This window comes from Notechis scutatus, chromosome 6, assembly GCF_049901735.1.
Source record: "Notechis scutatus isolate UNSWTSFEM ecotype Mainland chromosome 6, rNotScu1.2, whole genome shotgun sequence".
NCBI lineage: Eukaryota > Metazoa > Chordata > Lepidosauria > Squamata > Elapidae > Notechis > Notechis scutatus.
Genome location: NC_142014.1, coordinates 63,615,962 through 63,641,846, shown reverse-complemented (window position 1 = coordinate 63,641,846; position 25,885 = coordinate 63,615,962). Strand labels below are relative to the sequence as shown.

The window sequence follows — 25,885 nt, the reverse complement described above, 5'->3', positions numbered from 1 at the left end:
TTGTATATTTCTAATATTTCTAATATACATTAGAAATTGGCATCTTTATGCAGTGCGCTGCATGAATTATGCAGTGGCTATATTGAACACAAAGACTTGAATTATGCAGTGCACTTTCCTAGCATTTAACTGAGAAACTCAGTGATTGGATTCCCAAGACACTTTCAGAACCTATTTACAGAATTACTACAACAAAAATAAAGATGAAAACATTGAATGAAACTTGGAAACAGCAATGCCCGATATTTGTGGAATGTTTTTTTTAATAAATTAACTATGATGAAACCCAGAAATGGAACTGGGACCAGAAATGAAAGTACTTTTAGTTTTATTTTCTTTTTTAAAGATGTTCAATGTATTTTCTTTAATAGATTTGCAGTTTTCAAACTAAGTTTCTCTTTATCCCTATTACCCTACTAAATAAAAGAAATGCTGTGTGAAAAACAATCAACTAATGTGGATGTGAGGTGCCATCTTGTGTTCATTTCATAGAATGCCATTTCTACATAGTATACAAAATTCATGTGTTTTGTATTGTTGCGCTAGAATTATTTCTCATTTTCCTTGACTGGCTAGGTCAATTAAACATGTATAATAGCCTGTGTAATTAAAGGGTAATTAATTATTAAACTCTTATTTTTTCTTAATCTTTTCTTTCCTTGAAATAAAATGCAATCAAATATGCATCAACAAGAAAGATTAATTTTAAGATTAAGAAAAAATGTAAAGATATAGCAGAACAAATAACTGAACTTGTTTTAATTTCCTTAAGATAATTGGCATTGTTTTCCTGAGCATTCGAGACTGCAATGTGTAACATATTTCACAATCTCAATGTCTTTAAATTTCTTTCATTTTATAGTTCATCTCTTAAATATGTCGTGCTCTGTTCAAAACGTGAACATTTTTAAGGCTCAGGTATCTGTTCTAGACCAACTCAAATCACGTGAAATTCCTGCATTACCTTCTTTCCAATTGATATATGGAGTTTTGCAGCCCAGTTCTGATAGCCCTAATCATGTACTTTTTAAAATAATCTTTAAAATATTTTTAAGGTGAACCAAATACCGTCTTCTCATTCCCCTCAACTTACTATTTATGGCATACAATTTATTATTATGGTATACAATCAGCCAGATGCTCGGACTGGATTTGGCATTTTAAGTCCTCAAGCAACTGGGATAGGCAGATGTGGATGTTTGATGGTGTTAAAGATATCCTTGCAGGATGTAAATTTCCAACTAAAGCTGCCTTTTGCAATTGACAGGTGATGATTTTGTTGTTATTATTGTTATTTTGTTGTTATTGTTATTATTTTACTCGGGAAGGCTATTGGGCAGATCGATGGTGGTAGTGTCTGTTAAAGAGAAAAACAGGATTATACTATAGTTGTTATTATTCCTATATATTTGACTAATATTCAGGATTTCAATCAAATCTATAGCCATTTCTCAGATATTCAGCCCTACTATGGTATATTCGACAGGGCTTTCCTCTGAGTAGGAATATAGTTCCTTGCACAGTTTAGCGGTTTTATTTCCCCACTGAAATCAGGGGGAATAAAACACAATCGCCTTGAGTGCGACTTTCTGCTCAGTTTTGCACCGTGAGCAATTCTCCATCAATCGCTCCACGGAAGGAGCGGCGGCTATTTCCAAATAAATTACAATGATAACGCCTCCCTTTCCCCCTCCAAAGCCAACAGCGCTTTGCCCTTGGAAGAGAGGGTACCTGAAGCCGGACAGCAACAAAAAAGGAAGGGGAGGAAATAGGGATTGGAAAAGGGAGGAGCCCATCAAGCCATTCGGCCAATGCGAGAGGCAAACGCAGTAAGGAAGGCGGGTATCCGGAAGAGAAAAAAAGTAATCAGCTGTAAATCTTCCCTTCCGCTGGGAAGGGACAGAGAGTGACATCTGGCAACCATGTTTCAATTTTTGGTAAGACTTTGGCAAAAGGAGGGGTGGCCCGGCTGAGGGGAGCACTGCAAAAAAAAAAAGAGAATTTTTAGGTGGCGACGCCCGGCCGACTTTGGGTGGTTTGGAAAGCTAAACAGGGTCGAGCCTTGGTGGCGTTCGAATGGGAATGCTCCAGGGACTGGAACTTTTTTTTAAAAAAGACAAACTTTCCGGAAGGAAGGCGGTTTTTTTTGTTTTTTGTTTGTTTTGTTTTTGGGATCTGTCCAGCAAAACAAAAACAAAACGAACAAACAAACAAAAAACACCCGGGAGAGTCGGGGCAATTTATTTAAATAAAGCCTCCCACTGTTAGAACTACAGATAGTTGCTAGTTCTTCTTGTCGGATGTAATTAAGCCAGCCTCCTGAAAATTGATGTGCTTTAGGACTTTAAATCCTATAAGCTTTATGGTATTTCTTGAGCTTAACTTCCATGTGAATCTTAACTGTGGAGCTTCTGTCCAAGGATAGGTTGTAAGCTTGGGTTGTAAGCATCCCTGCCCCTGAAAATAACTTTTCTCTTTCCCGTTAGCTGCACCTTCAATTCCTCTATATTCTGTTCCTACTTTGGAAGAAAACGTGCAATCCTCATACAAACTTCCCAACCTTTTCTTGGCAATCTCCAGTGATGGGGCAACTGCAGTTTCAAGAAGTGGGCTCTTCCGCTGCTTAATAGCTTAAAGCACAGTCAGGAAATTCATCCTTATTTCAAATTTTGGTCTCTTTCTGTTAAGCTTCTATCCATTGGTTCTTGTCTTAGTCTTGGAGAAGAAACCAGCACTTTCTATTCTGTGACATCCCCTCATATATTAGATTTCTTGTCATGTCTCTCAGCCTTCTCTTCTCTTAGATTAAACTATTCATCATAGAATTTAGTCTCCAAGCTCTTTACTTTGTTTGTTGCTCTTCTGTACACTCTACACAGTTCTTCAGTATCCTTGTATTACGGTGACAAACTAGACATAGTAGTTTAGGTGTGGCTTGACCACTATAACAAAGAGCAGTATAATCACTTTTTGTAATCATAACACCATTTTTGTGGATGCACCCCAAAACTTTGTTGACTTTTTTTTGGCATCTCGGACACATTGCTGGCTTATTTTCATCTTAGATCCTTTTTGGTAAAACTATTGCTAAATCCAGGTACCGCTTATTCATGCATCTGGTTTTTCCTGCCCAAGTTTAGAATACCTTGGAATCCTGGGCAGGAAAACTTCTGCTATCATCATCCTGCATAATCAGTGGTTCTTGATGTTTTGTAAAAAAAAAAAAAGATATTTGCAGCATTTTAAAGATTTTTGATTCTAGGAAATGCAGATTCTATGAAACTTAATGTGCTAAGCTATGGTTTGTTTAAAGTACAATGACTGGGTCTACCCATAGTAGTAAGTGATTATAGTTGCTTATATTTTAACAATATAGAAAATACAACAAATAAATACTACATTTTCCAAAAGATCATAATCAGATCAGATTCTTGTATAAATTGTTGAGATCTACATATAAGGTTGATATAAACAAGTATTGTAGTAGTAATGGTAGTATTTTATTTTTAATCTGCCCTTTTAATATGAATTCTTATTTTAAGAAGTGTGGAATTAATCAGGGTTGTGGCTAACGTTTCTTTTCTCTATTCTCCTGGGGAATGATATAATTAAGACTAGCTTTTGAAATAAATGCTAGACAATTCTGCTGAATTTATTTTTAATAGTATGTATATAAGATATGAATTGGGGCATAAAATCCACATCAAAATACAATTAGAATTAGAATACACAATGCCAACTGCATTGCAATTCCCCGTGTGAATTTTAGTTCCCAGAATTCCCCAGCCAGCCTGGTCATGACTGAGAATTCTCAAAATTGAATTTCATACATTTGGAAAATTCCCATGTTGTAAAAACATGTGGGTAGAGCATTTTATTTTTGTATTTTTTTAAAGAAGAGATTGACAACCATTTGTCTGAAATGGTATAGGGTCTCCTACTTCAGCAGAGGGTTAGACTAGAAGACCTCCAAGGTCTCTCCCAACTCTGTTATTCTGTTGTCATCAGTAATTTTTTGCAGACTCTTGTCTGTAATCAAATTTCCCAGCTAGTTCTGGAATTTTAGCATTGAGAATAGTTTATCTTTCCATTCCCAAGAAGCCAGCCAAACTGGGACAAACTTTGAGGAGCTGAAAGAAGCTGAACTATTTAATGATAAATTAATAGAAAGGGGGAGTATGAAATCATGTGGCAGAATAATAGAAATAAATAGGAAATGGGAATACAGATCAGAGACAAAGGAAATTCTTGCATCTTCAGAGTACAATGCATATAAGAATGTGTGTCTCATTGTCAGAGCCAATTAAATAGAAGGCCCTGTTGTTCTCATATGGAATTTTGAGGTCTGTCTTGCATTTTTGTGTAAAAACTAATCCCATTTCAAAATTCCAGAAAGCATGTCAAAAAAAATGCCAGTGGAGTCAAGTTTTCCATCCACCACTTGATGGAACAATTTCAGTGTATATTTTATACTTTCAACCTGAAAAAAGAGGGCCAAGTTTGCTGTAACAGGAACAAACTGGACTTACTGGAGAAGTAAAATACTTAAATCTCTAGAAAAGTAAATGGTTCAGTATCTATCCTGAAAACAATAGTATGGTACACGTGACACTGATGATGATGAATGGTCAGGGTTGGGGGTTCAGAGAGAAATATGAGAAATCTCAGAATCAAGCATGCTTTTTCAGAATTAAAAGAAGATGCTGCTACTGGAAACCTCTGTGTTTTCATGTTCTTTGGATGTCCAAAAAAAGGCAGAAAAACGTTTTTCATTTAATTAGTCTATAAATTATTCATAGTGATCTCCCCTCTCCGGCTGGAAGAAGATGGTGGTTCTATCTGATTCCCTGAGATTCTGCTTGGACGTTCTAATTACTATGAATATTTCCATGGGTCAGTCTTGTGCATATGGTTGTATCAGTATGGTTGTATCAGCACATGAATCGAATTACAGCATCATTGGGATCCTTGCTCAGTGGTGGAATTTTATGTTAGTTCCATAGTCAGTCAGTCTTTGGACATATAATTGGGGAATAAAGTGTTCTTAAGTTTCTGGAAACGTTAGTTTCATTAGCATAGTAAGTAATCCTTTATCAGAGAAGAGTGTGTATATATAGATATATTATTTTATTTTTATCCTTTAAAATCCTAATAAGTAACTCAAGGCAGTAAACATGCATAATACTCCTTCCTTCTCCTTTTTCCCCACAAGAACAACCCTGTGAGATAGGTTGGGTTGAGAGAGGGAGAGAGAGTGCCAAGCCCTGTCAAGTAGCATAACAATCCCCAAACTTTACGGCCTGGTGGGGGCGGAGACAGGAACCGGCCAGCATAAGCAAGTTGAGCTGTATGTATGCGCGCTGATCCACCACTCGTACAAGTCGAGCTGCATGCATGTGTGCTGGCCTGCCAGTTGTGCAAGTTGAGCTGCATGCACGCATGCACTTGTGTGTCCCAGTTCTGAATGTGCCATGGCCAGTAGTGGGCTGCAGCCTGGGGGTTGGGAACCCCCAACCTAGCAGGCTTTTGTGCCCTCTATATCTTTTGTATAGCTTCTTATATTTAGATATCTTGTTATATGCCCCATAGGTAGTTTTCTATATTATGTGGGTGAACTTGAGCCCAGTTATTTTGCTTCATAGATTATAATGTTCAAAGGTACTTTGAACAATTTATGAGAAGTGATCCTTGGGGAGTCATACAGATGCAAAATACAAATTGTGACAGATGTTGTAAAATTAAGGTAAGATTACCATAAATGTATCTATCTTGCCCAAATTAATTCAGTGAGCTTTGTTATTATTTCAAGGAGATGTCTAGATGAAAAAAATGTGTCCGTTGCAGAGGTCTGTCAAAATGGAATTTGTTAGATCAAGATTTTACTGTCATAGCAAGCACACAGCTAGGCAAATTGGACTGGACTTTGGGCACTTGGGGAGAAAATGGTGATTTCTAAATCTTTCCCATTTCCAAGACAGTAAAGCAAACATAGGCTTCAAAGCAGCTTTCCTCAACCTGGCTAGAACCAGCTAGAGTCATGGGAGTTGTAGTCCAACATGTCTAGAGGACATATTGTTGGGGAAGGCTAAATTAAATGAAGAATAAAAATAAGAATAAAAATTTAGGCTTACTGCATTAATATCACATTGTACTTTACAATGTGTATCACATTGTATTTTAAATGGATTTTTTTTTCACTTTTTTAAAGCACCAAATCTACTATATTGTACAGGAAATGAGAATGGCATACAATGGCAGACTTTTGAAAACAACGATAGCTTTAATGCCTATATTTTTAATAGCTCTTTCTATTCTTGGTTGTCAGTAAAACCTGCAGTTCATTCATGGCTGAAGCTGAGATTTTCAAGTGCTAAAACCAATTAACCTCCAGGCGTTGGAATGTTATATTAATGTTTCACTACTCTTTCAGTGTTATGAGATTTGAAGACTTCATTACCCAGATGGAAACCATTTAAGAAGTGCACATCTAAATTAGTCCAAAACTCTTGTTTTTGGAAAATAGATGAATAAAATTGGATAAATCTGTATGCGCAGGAGTAAGCCATCACAAATTGACAGCAGCACTGGACTACACTATGAAGCTATGTTAAGCAAAACATTTTATGTGATTCAGAGTTTAGTTTGGATGGTCATTCATCAACATTTAAACTGTTAGTCTGACTACTCTCCCATTTGGCTTTCCATGGAGGCATCTTTGAAATGCCCATGAAGGTCCTTAGAGAAACTCATGCTCTGTTTCTTTTGACACAGTTCTTGGGCTTATGTTTTTCATCTAAGGATTTAGTTACCTGTGTATTAATTTGCTAGGGGTTTATATGCTACTCTAATTAAAATGTCCCAGTATGCATTAATATAAAAGGGAATGTGTATACTTTGGAAGCAATTAATCTCTTTCTATGCCCCCTTGATCATGCTACGGCATGATTTTTTAATATAGAATCATGGAATCATAGAGCTGGAAAGGACCATGGAGATCTTCTAGTCCAATCCCCTGAGATGGCCCACCAGGACACTTAGTACCCTCTCATAGATACTACTGTTGAGCCAGGTACCACCTATTCTGTACCTGTGCATTTGGTTTCTCCTGCCTCCGTGCAGATCTTACTTTTCTTACCACTGAACTGCATCTTTTGGATAGGGCCCAATGCTCAAGTCTGTGAAGAACCTTCTGACTCTTGAGCCTCTCTTACAGTTTGGTGTCATCTGCAAATTTGATGAATGCCACTTCAGTCCCTTCGTCTAGGTCATTTATGAAGAGGTTGAAAAGCATTGGGCCCAAGACAAAACCTTGAGTTATCTAACTGCATGCTTCCTTCCACACAGAAGTATTTTGGCAGGAGGAGAGCAAAATCAAGGTTCAAAACAGGTATATTACCTTTGCAGTATAGGGTGTTTTTTTTTTCCCTTTTAAAATCTTACAGACTTTCTCCCCCCTCCCATTGGGCCATTGATATTCCTGCTGTGGTTCTGAGAGGTCTCTTCTTTTAAAGCAGGGGTCCCCAACCCACTACTGGGCCATGGTCTATTTGGAACTGGGCTGCGCGAGAGGCGGCCTGATGGGCATGTGCATGTGCAGCTCAACTTGTGCGAGCAGCAGGCTGGCACAGATATGTGTACATGCTCATGTGCACTGCCCTAGCACTTGTGTGGCCCAATTCCCATCTTTTTCCCTCCCAGCCAGGCCGCCAAGCCTCAAAGTTTGGGGAATGATGTTTTGAAGGAAGTGCATGTTCTAGCCACAAAAAAGTTACCCACTTGCCACATCCCTCAATGGTTTATCATCTTTATTATCTCACACTTGAGAAGTAGAAACAGCCACGAGAAAATGCTGGCAATTAAATAAGTGGCAATTATGCCAGTGAAAAAGGAAGCTCCCCTATCCTGTCTCTTTCTCTCGCACCTGTACTAGGAATATTTGTCTAAGGCCTTCCCAAATCCTAGCCTGGTTGTTGGTTTGTTTGCACAATCCTAGTGTTTAAAATTGCAAATGGCGAATAGAATTATTTGTATGTAGTTTACATGGAATTCAGCCACATGGTGGAAACCGTTTGGCAAAAACATTAGCTAAGAACATGATAAACACTTTAATGAAAATCAGGTTTTGGCCTGAAATTGGCAAAACATTTGTTTTAAAAGATAGAATGGAAAACTAGTTGCATTTCTAAATTACATTTCATGTGTGGTGAGAGAGAGAAGTAAAATCCTCAATGTTATCCTTTTTGTTCTTTCTCCAGCTCGGTTTTGCAGTTGGCAATGTAGTTGGAATGTATTTGGCCCAGAACTATGATGTAAGTATTTTTGCTGCTTTTGAAATTATGTTAAAACTTGGAATTTGTGAGCATTGCAGAGCCTGTCAAACACCAGATGATTCTGAACTCCAGTTCCCATTTTTTTTTTCTAGAATGCAGTGGTCAAAAGTATCAAAGATGATGGGACTTGTTGATTTGCAATATCTGAAAGGCTATTGATTTCCTATTTTGCTATGGAACCACAATCCCGGAGCTTTAGATTTGTGTAATAAAGAGAGTCCAGATCAGCTTTCCTTTCCTTCATCCATACCTTCATTTCATTCTGTTTCTACATTAACCTCCTCTTACTTATTTGCATGAAATATTTGTGGTATATTTTGACACTTTTCCATTGAAGCCTGCATTACAAGTTTCAGAATGCTATTTTTTTTCTTGAGTGTTTGTCCAAGAAGGCACCAAAGTTTGCCTATTGTTCTACTGCTACTAATTCCAACAGCCAAACTTGAAATACAGCACAGGAATAAATCAATTTGTTGTCAGTCTTGCAAAGACACTAGAGCAGTGATGGCTAATCTTTCCGTCCTTGTGTGCCAAAAGTGTGCGCGCATATGTGTGCCTGCATCCATAAGGCAATGCACGTGGGGCTCCCCACACCTGCGCATGCACGCAAAACCCCCCATGTGTGCTGCACATATCTCTGCATGCATGTGCATTTCCTGCATTCACTTTGCCCCCCCCCGGCACATCAGGGTAGCTACCCGATGATCAACTGCCGGGCGGGCGGTGCTCACACCCACACAGTGGACCTGCTCTGGGCGACAGCTCTCGTGCCAGCAGAAATGGCTCTGCGTGCCACTTCTGGCACGTGTGCCATAGGTTCGCCATCACGGCACTAGAGTATAGTGCAGACTAGGGAATAGGAGAAAATTCATTCCTGTACATTAGATTAGATTAGATTAGATTAGATTCAACTTTATTGTCATTGCCATGGATACAGGCAATGAAATATAGTTAGCATCCAACTAGAGTGCAAGACACCAGTAAAATATAAATATATGTATGCAAATATGCAAGGCATCTATGAATATGTCAATGGAAAACACAACAAAATGTATGTACACGAGACACAAAGATAAGTGTGACTGCACATATATGAACATATACAACTGTACAAAATGTTTATGAACACGTTGAATATAAATACAGATACACAGCGAATTATACAAAATACAGTACATTATATCATGGACCCAGAGATTACCTTGAATTGACTCTGTAAATTGCAATGGTTCTTTATATGTTTATAGGTTCCAAACATTGCAAAGAAGATTGAAGACATCAAGAAAGACGTCGAAGCTAAGAAGAAGCCTCCAAACGATAAATGATGCTGATTTAGGCATCCTACTATTCAATGTAGATGGTCTACTTTAACCATCCAGGTGTCAAACTTTATTGGCTTTAATGAATGCTGTCAGGCCTGATTTCAGAAGGCCTTAAAAAGCAATCAGGCTTAGTGTTACTATATCCACGTGGCCTCCTTGCAATATCATATATATATATATATATACATATACATACACATACACATACACAAACTGGACTTTTGTTCTCTGTATATTGCTTCAGTAATACTCTATATTTAGTAATAACAAGAGTCAGGAACAGAATGAAGATATGCCATTAATTATTCCAATCTAAAAACAACATCTAACTCTACAAATATTGGCATCTATCTGTAAGATACCAAATCTGTCTGATAAAAATGCCCATCTTGTTGCTGAAATATGACCTTTCTATTCTATTGTTGAGCATTCCTGCAACATGTATAGTCTGCATATAATCAGTAAATTGAATGTCAAAATGTTGAGCAGTTCATAGTGATGTGATATGAAGCCAATATGCTTCATCCATTGTTTGTAAAAATTGTAAAATAAAAATAAAAATTGAACAACTTAATTGAATTGTTGCAATGTATCAACAAAATGTACTCATCTTCCGATTCTTAGTTGGTATTTTTGTTTGTAATGTTTTTAAGGATTTACCATTTTGATATAACTAGGAATTGATGGAGTCTGCACTTGTATTCTGATGATGAAAACATGAAACTATGCAAACTGGCTTGAATTTTACTGTCTTGTATCTGTTGTAGCTCTTTCTTGAAACAAAGAAAGATGCATGTATTTAGAAGATGCTGGACAATATTTGCAGATTCCATTGTCTATATAGGGGTAAGCATATCTATCATAGGCTCCCTTTAAACATTTTTGTAGCCTTCTCTGACTGATCACTCTATTAAATATTGTTAACGGAAATGCTAAAAATTGGCAGTGTGAAAAAGGGCTAGTATTCATCCCAAGTTCAAGTCTCTTATTCTACCGAAACCCTTCCTTACCACAATATCAAAGTTCAGGTTTTGGCTTTCTAAGGTTTAATAATGGACTAGATAATATGCTTGTGGCCAGATGAACATAGAACCTAGAATTCTAGTTTTATGTCATATGCTAAATGGATTACTTATATATTTTACACGAAAATTACTTGAATTTATTATTTTGTTTGTTTGTTAAACAGCAAGTTTTGGTAATCATAGGCGTGGGGTTATAACAATGCTCCTATACTATGTTGAGTATGGCTTTATGGATTAATATGTGCATTCAAAAATGTGTATGTTGTAACAAATAAATACTAAAGTATTGTGAGAAAGTTCAGATTTTAAAAAGTGTCCAATTCACAGTGATATCACTGCGAACCTTTCCCCCTTGACTTGACTTTTAGTTCTCTATGTGGATTTATATTCATCATATCAAACTTTTCTTTGTATTATCATCATACCATCACATATAGATGCAGTGTTAGGGCATCATTATCAATTGCCTTTTTTACAGAATACAAAGTATTTGGCTAAAATTGCTTGATTTCACAACCAATCTAATTTTATCAGAATTTTTTTCTTTCTCTCTTTCAGAAGCTTGTCTATATGGGTAGAGGGGAAAGTGGACTGTTGTCCCAATTGATGCAAATTTTCGGAAAGGAGGACTTTGAGAGATCAATGCTAATTTTACATGAAATAGCATGAAATGTTTCTCTAGATTGCATATTTGTTACCATTAAATCAATGGAACTGTTGCCTTAAGTCATGGTCTGCAGAGTTCAGCTTTATAATTCTGGCCATCTTCTGAAATTTACAAATAGGATTTTGAAGAATTACAAAATTCTTTCTCATGTCTGCAAAATATGAAGGTTCAAACAGTACACATGATGGTACAAAATAAAATCTGGTTATTCACTTCCATTGACAGTTGCCAGTTTTTCTTTGAATTACATTCTTTCAATCCCACTTAGCCAACACAATTTCTAGGATAGTTTTCCTGTGCAACTGATGGAAGAGATACAACTGTCTTGAATACTAAGAGTTTTAGAATAACATGAAATATTTTAATAAATTAGTGTGTTACCTATCAGTATACTTTGTGAATTGTACACATTATATTATAAGAAAAGATGAAGTAGATCAGTGTTTTTTTAACCTCAGCAACTTTTAAATATGTGGATTTCAACTCCCAGAATTCCCCACCTAGCATGTGAGGTTGAGTAAATAAACAGAAGTCCTTGTCTTATACAGGGAAGTAATCATGGTGCACATTTTATATCCACCTGGGTATCTACCTGTCTATCCAGGAATAAGCATATGCAAACTACATATATATATGTGTGGAGTTTGTGGAATAAAGGAATTCAACTTAGAGTAATGGTTAATTTCATACCTCTTAAACCATAATATTTGTGTATTTGAATTATGAATTTGAAGGTAAGAATTAAGGATTCAGTTATTCTGGACTATATGCAGATGTATAATTCATTTGATGTGATTGTCTTGAACTAGAAAACTCATATTTGGGGCATGTGATACAAGAAAAGTATGTTTAGGAATGTTGAGGGAAGGTAGAAACAGAAGGCAACAAATAACATGGATTGATATTAAAATTACTGCTATGTCCTTAGAAGAACAGAATTCTCACTGGAGAAAGGTCAGAGTAGCTATTCATGCTATCAAAGGTGTTGAACGTCAGTTGATCACATCAACATAATTTTATATATATAGGCCCTTAAAACAATCAAATACCATAGCATGTATTGATAGTCCTTTTAATAGCAAAAGAAATCCTTATAAGTGTTAAATATTGGCATTTGTGTATGCATCTGTTGCTGGACTTGTGTACCAAATTTTAATTTGGGAAATTTAAACTGGTACTATTCAAATTAAGTGTCCTAATTATGCAAGAAAGTTTTGTTTCTTTTTTATTTGCAAATTGTTTCCATTATGAAACTTATTTCTAATCACTCTTTTTAATAATCATAAGGTATTAATTTTTTTCTTCTCTATTATTTCCAAGTAATATGATAATAATACAACTCTTGCTGCGTATTATGGCTGGGTTTATACAATATACTGAATGATGTTCTGCTTAATTGTATTTTGTTAAATTGGCTGCGGCCATGCATCATTTATTTACTATTTCAATTTATGATGGACATAATAAAGGACCAACCAAGTCTATATTGAATACATGTGTTGAAAATAATACACCACTGGCTTCCATATCACTCGGTTTAGCAGGGAAGTTCTTTTGCTGCTGTCGTTTAACAATTATTACTCTGATTAGTTCTCATTTTGGGATAAAGGACAGGCGATAATAACGTTACTGGTAATATTATTTTTCTCAGTCCTGACCTATTTTTATCTATAGTCAAGGGCATTCTAAATAGGATATAAGTTTGCAGTTAAAAGACATTAGTGATATTCTTTGCCTACATTCAGGTCTTCAGTAAGGTTAACATTTTATTTCTTTTAATTTTTTATTATTAGAGAATGAACAGCCTTTTCATGTTAGAGAATGTTGTGGAAACTCTACAGCCCAACAACACACATATACTTTAGATCAATTCATAAATTAGATTTGATAGGAGTCATTTGCTCATGATTTTTTTCAAGTTCTTTCTTATATCAAGAAAATCAAATACATAACCAGGGTGTAAGGATGGGCAAAGTTTGACAAATTTACTTGTACCTGTTGTCATTGGAGAGAGAGTGGTTGAAGAATTGGTCCTATGTTATATCTAGCCATGCCCTATTATGTGTGATGCAGATTTATTTCTTGTCTGTTCCTCCTTTTCTTTCAAATAACCAAATCCTTACAAGAAATGATTTTGAAAACTAGGGGCTTGCACAATTCAGCTAAAGAAATGCATGGCTGATGGAGATCTGAATTTGTATCTTGCCAACATTTGGCCAATATTCCAAACATTATAGCAGATGGTCATGTTGTTGGAGTTGAGTGAGAAGCAAGTACAGATACTAGCTCAGGTGCTACTGCAGTAAAGAGTCAAATACACTTTTGTGTGTTTCAGTGAGCCCCTCATCTCTATACCTGGAAGAGACTGGTATAAATTTAATTAATAAGTAATAGCTATTGTTCAGCAGAAACCACTGAAGTCCACACTGAAGGTTCTGTTAGAAAAGCACAGTTGGCAATCAACTTTGTGGGGTGGGACACTTTTCATAGTTACAGATTTCACCCTTGAAGGTTGCAGGGGAATTGTCTGATGACAAGGCAACATCACTAGAGAGAAAGGGATGAAAAATCATATCCTTTTCTTTTTTTTTCATGGTGAGAGGAAATTTATTTTTAAGGGCAAAATGGATGTTTTGATCCAGACAAAGGTTTCTCACAGGAGTTTTGTACATTTATAGTACAAAATAAAAGCAGAGCATTTGTTTATAGGTGGTTTTTGCCACTTATATGGAAATTGTCCCTCTTCTGGTGGAAACACCTAGAAGTATAAGAGGACATTTGGTTAGCCAGTGAAATTAAACCTATCAGTCAAAGGGGCAGACAGATGTTGTAACCAGGTCACCCTCATATCCCTAGAGAAAAAGCCTTTTGCCATTCTGTTCCTTGTAGAAAGAGTGTGCTTACCTTAAAAAACAAGCAGACAAAAAAGAGAAAGGGGAAAATGTGTTTGGACATCCACACTACAATTTCTACTCACCACAAGAAGATGAATAGTTTCTAGACTTTGCTTTATTACCAAGCAATTTCTGCAACAGAAACATTTGCAATGGGAACAAAAGATGGTTATTACTTTTTCTTAGTGGAAAAAAACATACAAAAGGCAATCAGGGTATAATTATTACAGGTTATGTATCATCTGTAATAGGATAAGAATACAGAAGCATTATGAAAATAATAAGTCTATTGTAAAGGCACTTAGTGCAGAATAAATTTGTAGGAATTCGAGCTGTCCCGTCACAGGATGTTTTAAGGGGAACATGCCTGATCCTTCCGGAGCTCAGCAAAGTCACACTGGCATATTTTTGTGAATCTTGTCCATAGTCTGCAATTCCAGCAGGGTAAAAGCAATGTTTCCAGCAAAAATGTTTCCATGAGGCAACCACAATCTTCCTTAAGCCTTGTTATCCTGAAAAGTTTCTTCATTGGGACATTGTTTAGATTTAGAATGAATGAGCTGGAAGGTACCTTGGAGGTCTTCTAGTCCAGCCCCCTGCTCAAGCAGGAGAACCGATATTATTTCAGATAAGTGACTGTCTAGAATCTTCTTAAGTGATGGAGCATCCATGATTTCTGGAGGCAAGCTGTTCCACTGGTTAATTGTCCTCACTGGTAGGAAATTTCTCCTTAATTCCAGGTTGGTTCTCTCTTTGGTTAGTTTTCAACCATTGTTTCTTGTCCTTCCCTCTGGTGCTTTGGAGAGTAATTTTCTGCACAACAGTTTCCCTTGTTCTTATGCTAAACTGTATGTAGAATAAACTGCAGGACATCTGCATTTATTAGGAGTTCTCTGAAAGTTATTCATAGATTCTTAGCTGAGGCCAGTCCTAACAATGCCTCCTTTTCTTCAAGCTGTTTCTCAGAGCTAAATAAGGACTAAGGAGCTTAAGTGCTTGTATTTACAGCTAACCAGAAATGCAGATGCTTTAAAATCCTTCTTACACTTATCAGCGGCATATTTCAGCACAGGAAAGATTCCTATTCCCCCCCCCCCCCCGCCTCAAATTGCATTTCGAAAGCAGGTTTATCATTGCAAAAGAAATTCAGGAAGACCTCTGTATAGGGATTAAATGAGAAACCAGGCAATTTTTTTCAGTAAGAGAAAACAAATCATTAAAGTGAGTTAGTCTATTTTATGAAATGTTTAATTGTGTTTGATAATGATAATAGTGCAATACAAAAACACATTATCAAACACGGTGTCAAACTCAAGGCCTGCAGGCTGGATTCGGCCCACGGTGTGCTTAGATCTGGCCTGTGGGGCTGCTCTGGAAACAGTGAATGACTGGGCCGCGGTGCCTCTGCCAGTGAAAACAGAGCACGGGAAGGCTGGGCTCCATTTTCAGCCATGACAGTCTCCTTGCAGCCCTCTGCCAGCAAAAATGGAGGTCAGGGAGGCCATAAGGCCTCCCTAGGCTCAGTTTTCACTGACAGAGGGTTGTAGGAGGCCATCACAGCCAGAAACGGAGCCTCAATGAGTGACGACAAGCTGGCCACACCTACCATGGTTACACCCCTGTGCACACACACACACACCAGCCCCCCAAGGTCAAATACAACCCTGATGTGGCCCTCAATGAAATCAAGTTTGACACCCCTGATCAAACAGAAAAGACATCTACCCAGCAGTTTTTGTGGGGGTTTCTTCAAGTAGGATATTATGTTGAACACTTTTCTTGTGCTTTCAAGTCAGTCTTGATTACTGGCAATTGTGTCAAAGCAATTTTCTTGGCCAGATTTTGGAAATGGTTTGGAAGCAACATTGTTTGTTTCCTAAGGCTCAGCAGGAATAAACAGCCTAAGGCACCCGGTTGGCTTTGTATGTAAGGTATGGCTAAAACTCACAGTCTCCTGGTTACTATCCTGATACCTTAACCACTACACCAAACTGGCTTTTCTAATCAAAATTAGCAAAAGAAAATAAATAACGGAGAGAGATGGAGAGGGAACAGTAGAAAAGCAGCATGAGCAAGACAGCATTTACTGAACAGTAGAGCATCCAATTTAAACATTTAAAAAGAAAAGTTTAGAGATCCCAAGAGACAGTATGTATAGGATGGCTTTATGCTATGAATATGAATAGAGCCCACATTTCCACCGAGACCATCAAAATAATGTTAAAGATCCTTTATAAGAATCCTTATAAACTAGCTATTATATACAGTTTTCTACACAAACATTTACAGAGTTAACCCTTAATCTTCAATTTTACACTAGAGTATCGTGAGTTACATACATCCCATCAAATGGAAATGGGGGGAAAACATGTTTCAGTGTTCATTTAACAGTTGAAAATAAAAATGCTAGATGGTAGATGTAATATTTGGGAGAACTTCAATTAAGTTACATCTTATTTTATTCCCATTCCTGGTATAATATATATAGTTGAGCCTCCTTGTTTAATACAGGTTTGTACAATAATGTGTGTCCACTTTCTGGGATTTGGCAAATTTTGCCGATGTCGTCTATGATGGGGCAGTAATGTTATTACTGACTTGGGCCCAATCAGGAAATATGTCCAGTTGGAAGAGTCTAATTCCCCAAGTATTTATGGCCAATGTAACAATCACTAGTCCAATGATATTGACACCAAAGCCAGCTTTGATCTACAAATAAAAAGAAAAATCACAATAATGAGTATCAATTTGAATAAGGGTTTATAGTTCAAGCACACCAAGTCTGGATAGCTTCTGGAATTTTTTTCATAGACCAAATCCAGAGAGCATTTAGATCAGCTACTTAATTGGGTTAAATCATTTCCTTCTATTTCCAGATGTGTCCTTGTTCACTTTGCCAAACTACAACCAACAAGGCACTAACCAGGTTGAAATAACCCTAGCTCTATCTCTGATCTATCCATGTCAGTTTTTCTCAACCTTGGCATTTTTAAGATGGATGAACACATAAAGTTTTAAGGTTGTCAAGGTTGATAAACACTAATCTATATTTTCTGTCTGAGATTTCCTTAATTCTAATCAAGACTTTTCCTCAACTACCGTATTTTTGCCTTTGTAGCATTTTTGACACCATTCTTTGCGAGTTGGAGATGGTAGTAGTAATAATAGTGGTAGTAAAACCCATAATTTCAAACTATCCTAAATATAATTTGTACATACCATATCTTTGATTTTACAGTGCCCATAAGTGAAGACAATGGCATTTGGAGGGTTGCCCACTGGTAGCATTACCGCAAAAGAGATGCACATGGTGACAGGGATCAGGGTGTACAGTGGGTTGATTTGGAGGCTTTCGGACTACAAAGAGAATGAGGAAGAGTAATTCTTTTGGTGATATGCATAACAAAACTGGAGAAACAATATTATTAGATATAGGGTCATGGCTTAATATTAGACTAACATACAGGTTATCTTGATTCATTCACACTTTGTTTCAACCATAGAATAGAATGCAAGTCATTGGAGAAATATACTGCAGTGGTGCTGATAAAACTGAAATCCACATGTATTCAAATGATAATTCATGTAGAAAATATACTACAACCAATGGTCATGTATTTTAGCATCCAAGATTGGCTATAGGTTTGGCCCTCTACCTAGATTTTCTACCTCAATAAGTTATAGACAACATAGTTGTAGCATTATCTCTAGCAAACTGCAACGCTGCTAAACTGACGATGACTACACAGAGATGCCATCACACAAATGTCCCCATTACGTGTTTGTGTTCCAAGGTTTGATGCAAGTATATAAATTAGAGCATTGATGAGGTGATAGCAACAGGATTGTGTCGTCATTTTTCTCCTCTTTTGGTGGCATTTGGACTTCCTATCCCAGCTGACTTTAATTTTCTTTTTTAATGATTTTTATTAACCATTACATAAGAAAGTGGCTCATTGCCTTTCAAGTACAGCAACAATTGGTTCTTGCAAAGATTCCACCAGATTCTTCCAAAAATGAAAAGGGTGAGAGCTTCAGTTCACTGCTTTGTGTGGCTATGTCCTTACTCAAAAAAACTGGCTAAGGTAATGAGGGATCCTTGATGCTCTCTAAACTTGGTTGCTTTCTTGCAAGATATTTCATTACCCAAACTAGATAACATCATCAGTGCTAATAGGGAGTGGAGTGTCTCTCATTTTATATTCCAGTGGATTGCCCTGTCAGTGTTGGTGAGAATGGTTTAGATGGTTCTTGAGTTGGGCTGTTTATGGTTAGCTTGTTTGGTAATTCCTTGCTTGCAATATTGTGTACTTCTTGAGAATTGGTCTGATGTTAATCTTGGAGTTAATCTATGCTCACCTAGGTGTTGATTGCTGGTGAGGAGATGTTTTGGTCTTTTTGTTTCCGTTTGAGCTTGATTGTCTCTTCTGAATTGTACATCAAGGTCCTTCTCCATTGTGTCTGCCTTCCTTTGGAACAGAAATTAGACTGACCCTCACTATGATATTTTTTTGTAAAGCCCTGAAAATATGGTTTTCCCTGGGGAACCCAGAGTGGGATGGAGCCCATTAAATGGTTGATTTGAGTGTGTGTTGTCTCCGAGAAGGTGGGGGTGGAGGATATTATTTTATTATTTTTTTACTTTTTATTATTTTTATTTTTTCTATATTGTGTTTTTATTATCTGTAAGTCAACAAGATTTGCTGTGAATGAGCTGGCAGCTATATAAATTTTAAGAACTAACTAACTAACTAACTAACTAGCTAGCTAGCTAGCTAACTAGCAACCAAGCTCAGAGAGCACCAAGGACCTTTCATTTCAACTCTGAGCTACAAATATCCTCCTTTATTGGTAACCAAGGTAAGCTGGGTAATATAGGTTATTCTGGGAAGGTAGGAGGGGTAGTAGGAATAATCTTGTCTGTTTACTTTCTGATGTCTGTGTATTTTGTGACTAAAAGGTAAAGGTAAAGGTTCCCCTCGCATATATGTGCTAGTCATTTCTGGTTCTAGGGGGCAGTGCTCATCTCCGTTACAAAGCCGAAGAGCCAGCGCTGTCCGAAGACATCTCCATGGTCATGTGGCCAGCATGACTAAATGCCGAAGGTGCATGGAACGCTGTTACCTTCCCACCAAAGTGGCCCCTATTTTTCTACTTGCATTTTTACATGCTTTTGAAGTTAGCAGAAGCTGGGACAAGGAATGGGAGCTCACTCCATTACGTGGCGCTAGAGATTCGAACCGCTGAACTGCCGACCTTTCTGACTGACAAGCTCAGTGTCTTAGCCACTGAGCCACTGCATCCCTATTTTGTGACTAGTCCATGTAAAAAGGAAAACTGCCCTCTCCCCCTCTAAATGTGATCCTTATCTTAAAGGATTGCCTAACCTTGTTTTAATAAATCCAAAACTGTACTCACCATACCACATAGAATTGGAAGGAAGATTGTTATGGTTGCAGGATTGCTAACAAACTCCGTTACCATGGACACCAGGAGGCAGGCCAGCAGACTGACTGCCCAGGATGGAAGGCTACTCAGGGACAACATTTGCCTCCCAATCCATGTCGAAAGTCCAGAGGTCTGAGGGGCAAAGAAAGGATAGGCAGGAAAAACAAACAGATTGTAGTTCTTGCAGTAGTTGCTCCAAGCATTAACCCCCAGTTCTGAAGGAATAAAAAAGTGGTTTTAATAGTGGTGGGATTCAAATTTTTTTACTACTGGTTCTGTGGGTGTGGCTTGGTGGGCATGGCAGGGGAAGGATACTGTAAAATCTCCAGTCAGAGGTGGTATTTGCCGGTTCTCCGAACTACTCAAAATTTCCGTTACTGGTTCTCCAGAACTGGTCAGAATCTGCTGAATACCACCTCTAGTTTTAACGCTTCCACATACTGGCAGTTAGGTTGTTTGTGCAATGTGTGAATTCTCCTTGGCTTGCCTCAGCATCTACTCTCATTTATTGTCTTCCCTTGAGATTCTACTAAAAAGAAGTCTGGGAAAGACTTTATGAAGAAGTGAATCGACCATGTCTCTGTCTGCTTTATCCTTCTTCTAAAGACCTATTATGGTGCAGTGGTTAGAATGCAGTGTTGCAGGCTAACTTTGCCCACAGCCAGGAGTTCAATCCTGACTGGATCAAGGTTAACTCAGCCTTCCATCCTTCTGATAAAATGAGGACAGTAAAATGAGGACCCAGTTTTGTTAGGGACAATATGCCGACTTTGTAAACCACTTAGTGCTGTAAAGCACTATGAAGAGGTATGTAAGTCTAAGTGCTTTTGCTATTGCTAAAGAGAAGCAATTGAGAAAGGAGATGAAGTAAGCAATCACAGGAAAGAAGGATTCACTAGTGACTGGGAAGAATTCTGCTTAATAGGAAATGGTAGCACCATTTCTTACTAGAAAACATAAAAAAATAGCTTTCCCCACAGTCCAAACTTATCTGAAGACAAAGAACATACTACAGTCTAGTGCTCCCTGGCATTTCAGGATCACAAGCATCTTTTCAAATAAAAGAGATGAATTCTGTCTCTATTGCATATTTCTCAAAACTATGTTTATCATTGGAGAGTGGAGATCTGGTGACAGATTAGTTAGTGGTAAGGATAAAGGTTAACAATGCAGTTATTTTAATTCCTCCAGTTCTCAAGATAGTCTGCAACGTACAACTATAATTGACTTCCAAAATGTTTGTTGCTAAGTGAGACAGTTGTTAGGTGAATTTTGCCTCATTTTAAAACCTTTCTTGCCACAGTCATTAAGTGAATCACTGCACTTATTGAGCTAGTTACATCGTTGTTAAGTGAATCTGACTTCCCCATTGACTTTGTTTATCAGAGGTTCACAAAAGGCAATCACATGATGCCAGGACATTGCAACCATCATAAATATAAACCAGTTGCCAAGCACCTGAATTTTGATCATATGACCATGGGTATGCTGCAGTGATCATGTGAAAACTTAGCACTTAGACTTATACACCGCTTTATAGTGCTTTACAGCCCTCTCTAGGCGGTTTACAGAGTCAGCATATTGCCCCCAACAATCTGGGTCCTCATTTTACCCACCTCGGAAGGATGGAAGGCTAAGTCAACCTTGAGCCTGGTGAGATTTGAACTGCAAAATTGCAGTCAGCCAGCAGTCAGCAAAAGTAGCCTGCAGTACTGCACTCTAACCACTGTGCCACCATGGCTCAAAACTGGTCATAAGTCACTTTTTTCAGTACTGCTGTAGCTTTGAATGGTCACTCAGTTGAAGACTACCTCTACTAGTTGGCCCAAGTGATAATTAAACTGCAAACTTTTAAAAGAATCAGTTTCAGAGCAAATTATAAGTCCATTTTTGGAATAGTTGGAATATTGTAACACTTGGAAAGTGATTGTATCAGATCCCTGGAGGGATTCCATTTTCTGGTAGTCACCGGGCAAAGAATATGGGAAGGAAAAATTGAATTGATAAGGAGAAGTGGGTCGATCCTACCCTCTTTTGGATTGGGCTTTCACCCTGTTAACGTGCTTTGACCATGCATCAAGGAATGAAGCTACTAAGAGGGGAAAGTCCCTCACACTGGCAGTATTTTAGTTTTGGAAGCAGTGTAACACTTTCATCACACAGAACTGTGTTTCTCAATCTTGGGAGCTTGAAGATGTGTGGACTTCAACTCCCAGAATTCTGGTTGGCTGGGGAATTCTGGGAGTTGAAGTCCACACATCTTCAAGCTGCTAAGCTTGAGAAACACTGACATAGAGTGTTACCAGGGGTGAATCTCCTGAGGTTAATTATCTTACCTTGCATCCAGCTGCTAAAGCATAACCTCCTCCAACCAGAACTACTATTTCCCATGGCATTGTTTTCTCAAAGTCCTTCCAGGTGATTATGGACTCTCCTGAGTTAACATCCGTAGACTTACTAACATGACCTATGACAAAATAAAATACACTTGCTTTGTTTCGAAATCTTTTGCAGTTAGGAACTGCACAGTCTAAAAATGTCTACAAAGAAATACTTTTTCCGCAGAATCTGGAAAGCGGCAATTTCTAAGGTAAAATCTGACGCCTATTGTACATATTAGATGAATAAAACCAATGCAACTGGAAGCTATCAGGTTAAGAAAATCTAGTCTAAAGTAATACATAGGAAAAAAGAAGAGGTTTCTGTTGCAGAACCTCCCATGTCCCTTCCAAATCTTCTATTCTATTCTATTCTATTCTATTCTATTCTATTCTATTCTATTCTATTCTGTTCTGTTCTGTTCTGTTCTGTTCTGTTCTGTTCTGTTCTGTTCTATTCCACCCCACCCTACCCCACCCTACCCTACTCTACCCTATCCTATGTTTGGGGTGCTGACCTGGCAATTCAGTTCAATTTATTTATTTTTCAGTTCAAGTCATAGAGCAGCAGGTCACAATTAAAATAGCTATCTGAAAGCTGCAGTTTCCTTATCCTGCTTTTTGCCTTTGGCATTCACAAGCTAAGATCAGTTAGAATGTCTGTAATTCCTAGCCTATGGCAAATCATAATTTGATCTGTTGTCCAGCTAAACATTCACCCCAAGGAGACAATCTGGGAAGTAACAGTATAATTGTGACCAACAATTGTGATGTGAATATGTGAACTCAGTTTTGGATACTGATACCAACTGAAATAAAATAACGTCAAATGTTGCTCCATATATAAGCCTTCATACCTTTCGTCTTTTTTCCAAAGCATGGCTTCTTTGCTGGAATCAAAAAGAGAAGAAAACCAAGGAAAACAGAGACAGTGGCATCTGTCCGATAGCCTTTCCTAGGAAAACCATGAAACAGTTTTACAACAGACACTGACTATAATCAGCACATAAATTCATTTTCTGATGCATGTCCTCTTTCCCCTCACTGACTCCATGCACATGTCATTTATTTTATGAATCATGGTTTGTTAAACAAGCCATGGCATCCTGGTTTTCACATAATTCCATGCTATAATGCCTGGATCCTCATTGTACCACACCTGAGTCAAGCTATGTCTTAGCACTGTACGCAAATATTTACAAGAACATTCTGTAATACTTACCGAGTCAGGCAATTTTATCTAGCATGGTACATAAATAATTTAAGGAACAAGAAAAGAGATAAGATAAGTGGAGGACTACTGATATTGTTCTGCATTATTGTCTCCACAACCAATGAGTAAGTGTGGATGGTGGCTCCCAGAAGCAGACTACAGATCTTTCAAAGGAACATGTAGTATTAGAGATGGGAACTTAATTACCCCCAAAATTTGGTGGAAGGCACATTCAGCTTAGTATGATTCTTCCAGGAAATTCCTAACTTGTGCTGCTGTTTATTTTCTCATTCAAAAAATGGAGAAATGAACAAGAAGATCCAAAGTTTATAACAGTACAGGTAGTCCTTGACTTATGACCACAGTGGAGCCCCAAATTTTTCTTGGTAAATGAGACAGTGAATTTTTTGCCCCATTTTATTACCTTTCTTGTCACAGCTGTTAAGTGTATAACTGCAGTTTGTTAAGTTAGTCACACAGTGGTTAATTGAATCTGGCTTCCCAATTGACTTTGCTTGTGAGAAAGTGACCACATTTTCCTGGGACACAGCAACCGTCATAAATATGAATCAGTTCCCAAATTTTGATTACATGACCATGGGGATGCTGCAATGGTCGTAAGTGTGAAAAACGGCCATGAGTAACTTTTTTCAGTGATGTTGTAACCATGAATGGTCAGTAAATAAATTGTTGTAAGCTGAGGTCATCACTTGAGACTTTCAAGAAGAGATTGGATTGTCATTTGTCAGAAATGGTGTAGGGTCTCCTGCTTGGACTAGTCACTAGATGACCTATAAGGTCCCTTCCAACTCTGATTATCTGTTATCTGTACTTTATAGAGAAACTCAGCTGAGAAATGGGAGCATCAGAAATATTGGGGATTATATGTATAGTTTACTATATTGTTATGTGATCGTGTAATGGAGGAGTTCTGAAACCGAATCTAAACACAACCTCATGCACACATCCTCACACACACCTCAGAGCAATGATGAATAGGATTGCTTTGAATTTATTATGCCACCGTGTCTACATATTACACAACTACTATGTCAGGAGAAGTTAGCAAGAAAAAGATCTCAAAACTAGCATTCCTAAAAAAATGTCGATTTAAAAATATTTCAATAAAAAAAGAAATGAAAAACAGTAGAAGACAGGGAAGAAAACTTTGAAGATCTGAACACACAGAAGGACATACACAGAAGATGAAAAATTGATTTAAACTGATTAAATTTTGAAAACAAAAACTCCACAATGATAGGGACAGTCAGATAGTGGTCTAATCTAGCTAAGAATCTTCTGTTAAGTCCAGCTAAGGGTCAAACTAAGACATAATATAATGAGTTCTCTGATTTACAGTTGAGTTCTAGTCAGGAAACCTAACATTGTGCTTCTAAGTACTGTAGTTACTTACTGTTCAAAGAAGGAAGACCAGCCTGGAATAAACCCAGGCTCTCTTGTAAACCAGAGCAAAGCCATCAAAATGAAAAAGAATGCAGTCATCATCTCAGGATAGCTAGAAAGGAAATATTTATTTATACTTTAAAAGAAGCTTTTAAAATAGAATCCCACAACCCAATACTTTGTTGATTAGTTCTATTCAGAATGTAGAAGGCAGTTCCTCCACGTTGATTTCATCCATGCTTTTTCTTGGATCTTGGTCCATTGATATATAATTGAATGGTCTTTCTCAATCTGGCACTTCCAAATGTACTGAAACAGCAATAGCTGGAACTTTTATCCAGCTATTGTGTGTGGAAATCATGGAAGTTCTAATAAATCTGGAAAATGAGAGATTGGTTCAGTGTAATACAATAAGCAAAAAGGGTACCCTTTTTCCTACCTAATATTTCCCAGCTTCTCGTATTCTTCTTGGATTCTCTTCTCAGACATTTCTTCCCTCTTGGTTTTCTTCTTCTTGCTTATTGAGCAGGTTTCCTTGAAACTGAAAATAAATAGGATATGGGAAAACGGAAGGAAGTTAGAGTATGAAACTGCAGCAAGATTTGCAGCAAATCCATATTGGCTTCGACAACCACACTCTGGGGAGAGCTGAATTAATGCCAGAAAAAAGTATTCAGTTTACCAACTGGGTTTGTTCCTCGATACTCATAAAAAGGAACAGAAGGAGGTCCTTCTGTGTAGATTTAGTTCATAAAGTATTTAAAGTCCTTTGTGAAATGAAATGGATTCATACCATAATTCATTTTGAAATTGGTGTTTCTAAGCACAACAACCACATAAGAGTTTTTCTGAATCAGATCACAGGAGTATATAAGCCAGCATCTGACCCACATTACTTACCATCAGTGCAAGTAAACAATATATACATATCTTAAGTTTATTTCAATTTAACCAAAGTGTGAAGATCAAAATTAAACAACTATGATTTACATCTCAGTTTGAACTTGCATCCGACCAAGCTTTTTTGATGCAAAATTAAGCATTCTGATTTAACTGAAGTGGTTTCAAAATTTTATTTTGTTTTCTGATTCTTTTTGCATAATGTAAAATTTTCATTTTACATTATAGCAAAAAGTATGGGCAATGGCACTTACAGCTCTTGTGATCCAATTTCAGAAAACTTCTGAAGCATGGGAAACGAAAT

General features: G+C 37.5%; 2 protein-coding genes across 3 annotated transcripts in view; one reads left to right on the top strand and one right to left on the bottom strand.

The window, feature by feature from the left end:
- The first annotated feature begins 1,820 nt into the window (after positions 1 to 1,820).
- On the top strand, positions 1,821 to 11,562 carry STMP1 (short transmembrane mitochondrial protein 1). Of its 2 annotated transcripts, XM_087968518.1 has the most exons (3): positions 1,821 to 1,937; positions 8,256 to 8,309; positions 9,578 to 11,562. In XM_087968518.1, the coding sequence occupies exons 1-3, from the start codon at positions 1,923 to 1,925 to the stop codon at positions 9,653 to 9,655; spliced, it is 147 nt and encodes a 48-aa protein (XP_087824644.1). In that variant the 5' UTR covers positions 1,821 to 1,922; the 3' UTR covers positions 9,656 to 11,562. The 2 variants fall into 2 exon arrangements, with proteins under 2 accessions (XP_087824644.1, XP_026550864.1); XM_026695079.2 differs by lacking the exon at positions 1,821 to 1,937 and having other exon boundaries at positions 8,229 to 8,309.
- A 2,775-nt stretch (positions 11,563 to 14,337) lies between these two features.
- Positions 14,338 to 25,885, bottom strand: part of SLC13A4 (solute carrier family 13 member 4) — a 57,147-nt gene continuing 45,599 nt past the window's right edge. Inside the window, exons 10-16 of the mRNA XM_026693037.2 lie at positions 25,121 to 25,222; positions 24,692 to 24,793; positions 22,922 to 23,019; positions 22,023 to 22,153; positions 19,657 to 19,818; positions 17,458 to 17,595; positions 14,338 to 16,947 (exon numbers count right to left, since the gene is read on the bottom strand). Of these exons, the coding sequence (XP_026548822.2) occupies positions 16,807 to 16,947; positions 17,458 to 17,595; positions 19,657 to 19,818; positions 22,023 to 22,153; positions 22,922 to 23,019; positions 24,692 to 24,793; positions 25,121 to 25,222 (874 nt within the window). The 3' untranslated portion in view covers positions 14,338 to 16,806. The remainder of the gene's footprint in view (positions 16,948 to 17,457; positions 17,596 to 19,656; positions 19,819 to 22,022; positions 22,154 to 22,921; positions 23,020 to 24,691; positions 24,794 to 25,120; positions 25,223 to 25,885) is intronic.